Source organism: Amphimedon queenslandica, unplaced genomic scaffold (genome assembly GCF_000090795.2).
Source record: "Amphimedon queenslandica unplaced genomic scaffold, v1.1 AMPQUscaffold_8586_Cont19470, whole genome shotgun sequence".
Taxonomy (NCBI): Eukaryota; Metazoa; Porifera; class Demospongiae; order Haplosclerida; family Niphatidae; genus Amphimedon; species Amphimedon queenslandica.
The window spans coordinates 1-2,646 of NW_003551137.1; the positions used below are offsets into that span (position 1 = coordinate 1).

The 2,646-nt window shown below is 37.1% G+C and overlaps 1 protein-coding gene across 1 annotated transcript; it reads left to right on the forward strand.

The window, feature by feature from the left end:
* Window positions 1–59: 59 nt before the first annotated feature.
* On the forward strand, window positions 60–2,567 carry LOC105315716 (scavenger receptor cysteine-rich domain superfamily protein-like; the record flags this gene model as incomplete). The annotated part of the gene is made up of 11 exons (XM_011410452.1): window positions 60–202; window positions 353–535; window positions 588–660; window positions 718–770; window positions 871–1,029; window positions 1,084–1,263; window positions 1,312–1,482; window positions 1,550–1,717; window positions 1,818–1,976; window positions 2,042–2,446; window positions 2,500–2,567. Coding segments are annotated over 11 exons (1,762 nt in total), but the record flags the coding sequence as incomplete, so codon positions are not given.
* Window positions 2,568–2,646: the final 79 nt, after the last annotated feature.

The window sequence follows — 2,646 nt, forward strand, 5'->3', positions numbered from 1 at the left end:
TAAAAGATTATCATGATTCTTATGATGAATATAGGAGTTGCTACTTATTGTTGTTCAAGGTACTTTGGTCAAGGATATGGTCCGTATGTTTATGATGATGTTGCTTGTTCATCTGCTGAGACTTCACTGATATCTTGTAATTCAAGAGCATTAGGATCAACTAACTGTGCTGGTAGCAATGACGCTGGAATTGGATGCTCTGGTAAATTAATAATAATATTAATACCTCTAATTTATATTACATTTTCTGATACATATTGATGCCCTTATGCTGTGTAGAAAGTTTGAACCAATTTTTCCTAAATTTTTTAAAGTTATGGCCATACCTATTACCTACCTGTACTTAACTCAGGTACCATAACTTCTTCTTGTACTAATGGTGCTGTAAAACTATGGCGTCCAAGTGATGGTCCAGAGTATTTTGGACTAGCTCTGTATTGCAAGAACAGCAGGTGGACTGGAGTCTGTGATGATAGCTTTACCTGCCACACTGCTAGACTTATATGTGAACAGCTGGGCTACCCTGGAGCTCTTTGTAAGCATCACTGAACAATGACTGTATCTAATTCAATACTAATCTCTTATAGATTATAGGGGTGAAGGTTATTGGGGATATTTCTACAGTACACTAGGGAACAATGGTGTTGATCATTATGCTTGGTCCTGTAGTGCTTCTCATACCTCTCTATCTCAATGCTCTTACTATTATCACTCAAGCTGCAATGCTTATCATGACCAGTTTGGTATCATGTGTACCCCAAAAGATCAAAGTTAGTCCAAGAAACATAATTATTAATATAAACAATTATTATTATTATTATTATTATTATTATTATTATTATTATTATTATTATTATTATTATTTTACAGAATCAGAGTGTACTACTGGTACTGTTAGGCTGGTCAATGGTACTAGCAGTAACAATGGAAGAGTAGAGTATTGCTTTGATGGCGGCTGGGCTTCACTCTGTGGCCTATCAGCTCCAGCTTCTACTGCAGTCTGTAGAACACTGGGATTCAACACAAGCTGTATGACAATAAATATTTATATATCTTATTATTTTTTTAAAATTATTTATTTAGTTGCTTCTATCTACAATGATGAAAGATATGGAAGGAATAATAACCCAAGCAGTCTCAGCTACTTAAGTTGCCCCACTTCGGCTACCCACGTGAACCAGTGTACCGCCATACGTAAAGGTAACGGTGGTTGCTGGCGCAGCGTCTCAAGATGTGGCAAAGAATACTCAGTCCAATGTTACAGTAAGCACGCACTGGCATTTAAATAATAATTTATTTTAATATTTATAGATAATATTGGTGAATGCACTGAGGGTAGTTTTAGACTTGTGAATGGAACAATAGAGCAGGAAGGAAGAGTAGAGATATGTACTAATGGCCTCTGGGGTGCTATCTGTCACGGAAGCTGGAACTCCATTGATGCTTTTGTATTGTGCAGGTCACTAGGATATGGAGGATCAGGTATTATTTTATTTATTTATCATGATTTTATTTCTTTATTCCTTTATTTATTTATTTATTTTTACAGGTCCTACAACTTATTGGACTTCAACATTTGGTCTTGCCACTGGCCCAGCTCCATGGAAGAATGTCCTATGCTATGGGTGGGAGAACACACTCTTTGACTGTCAGAAGACAATATATCCTTATGACAGTTGCCCTGTTCAGAACACTGTCGGTGTAGCCTGCAAAGATGGTGAGCATATACTAATAGTATACTGTGTCCTTTTATTCAGTATTTTATTAATTAATTAATTTGTTTGTTTATTTATTTATTTATTTATTTGTAACATTAGGTTGTGCCAATGGTCAAGTGAGGCTGGTTGGTGGTAACTTTGAGAACGAAGGGACAATACAAGTTTGTTATAGTGGAAGGTGGGGACAGGTATCTGATCAGGGATGGGACGCCAATGGTGCTAGAGTAGTGTGTAATCAACTAGGATACACTGGAGGAAGTAAGAACCAATATTTAAATTATTATTATTATTATTATTATTATTAATTTTATTTTTATTTTTAGATGCTGTTCCTACTACTGGTTCGTCTTATGGTAAATCCAACCTCACCATTCATCTCAAGTTTGTCGCTTGCTCTGGGAATGAGATTAACATTGATCTTTGTTCCAAGACAAAGCTCTCACTAAACAACGGCAAGAAGGAACTAGTCACTGCTCAAGTGGCTGGTGTAGACTGCATTTATGATGCACCAACTGATCCACCTTGCATTGCTACTCCTCCTCTATACAATACACAAGGAAGTCAGTGTGGAGCTGCTCAGAACAGAACTGTTAGGATGAATCCTGACGATCCACCTGGTAATGGTCGCGTACAGTATTGCTACAATGGATACTGGTCCCCATTCTGTAACATGGACCCAATCACTGCTTCCATTGCATGCAATGATCTAGGGTATACTTCATACTCATGTAAGTACTAATATTGTTATTATTGCTATTATCATTGTTTTCATTGCTTTTAGGGGGCTCTATAATTGATAATGGGAATTATGCTACACCAAATTTAATGAACATTAGTTTGTTTGACAGAGTCAGCTGTACTGGATCAGAATCAAGCATAACCCAGTGCACCCTGGTGCCCAGTGATCCATCCTGTACTCCATACTGCA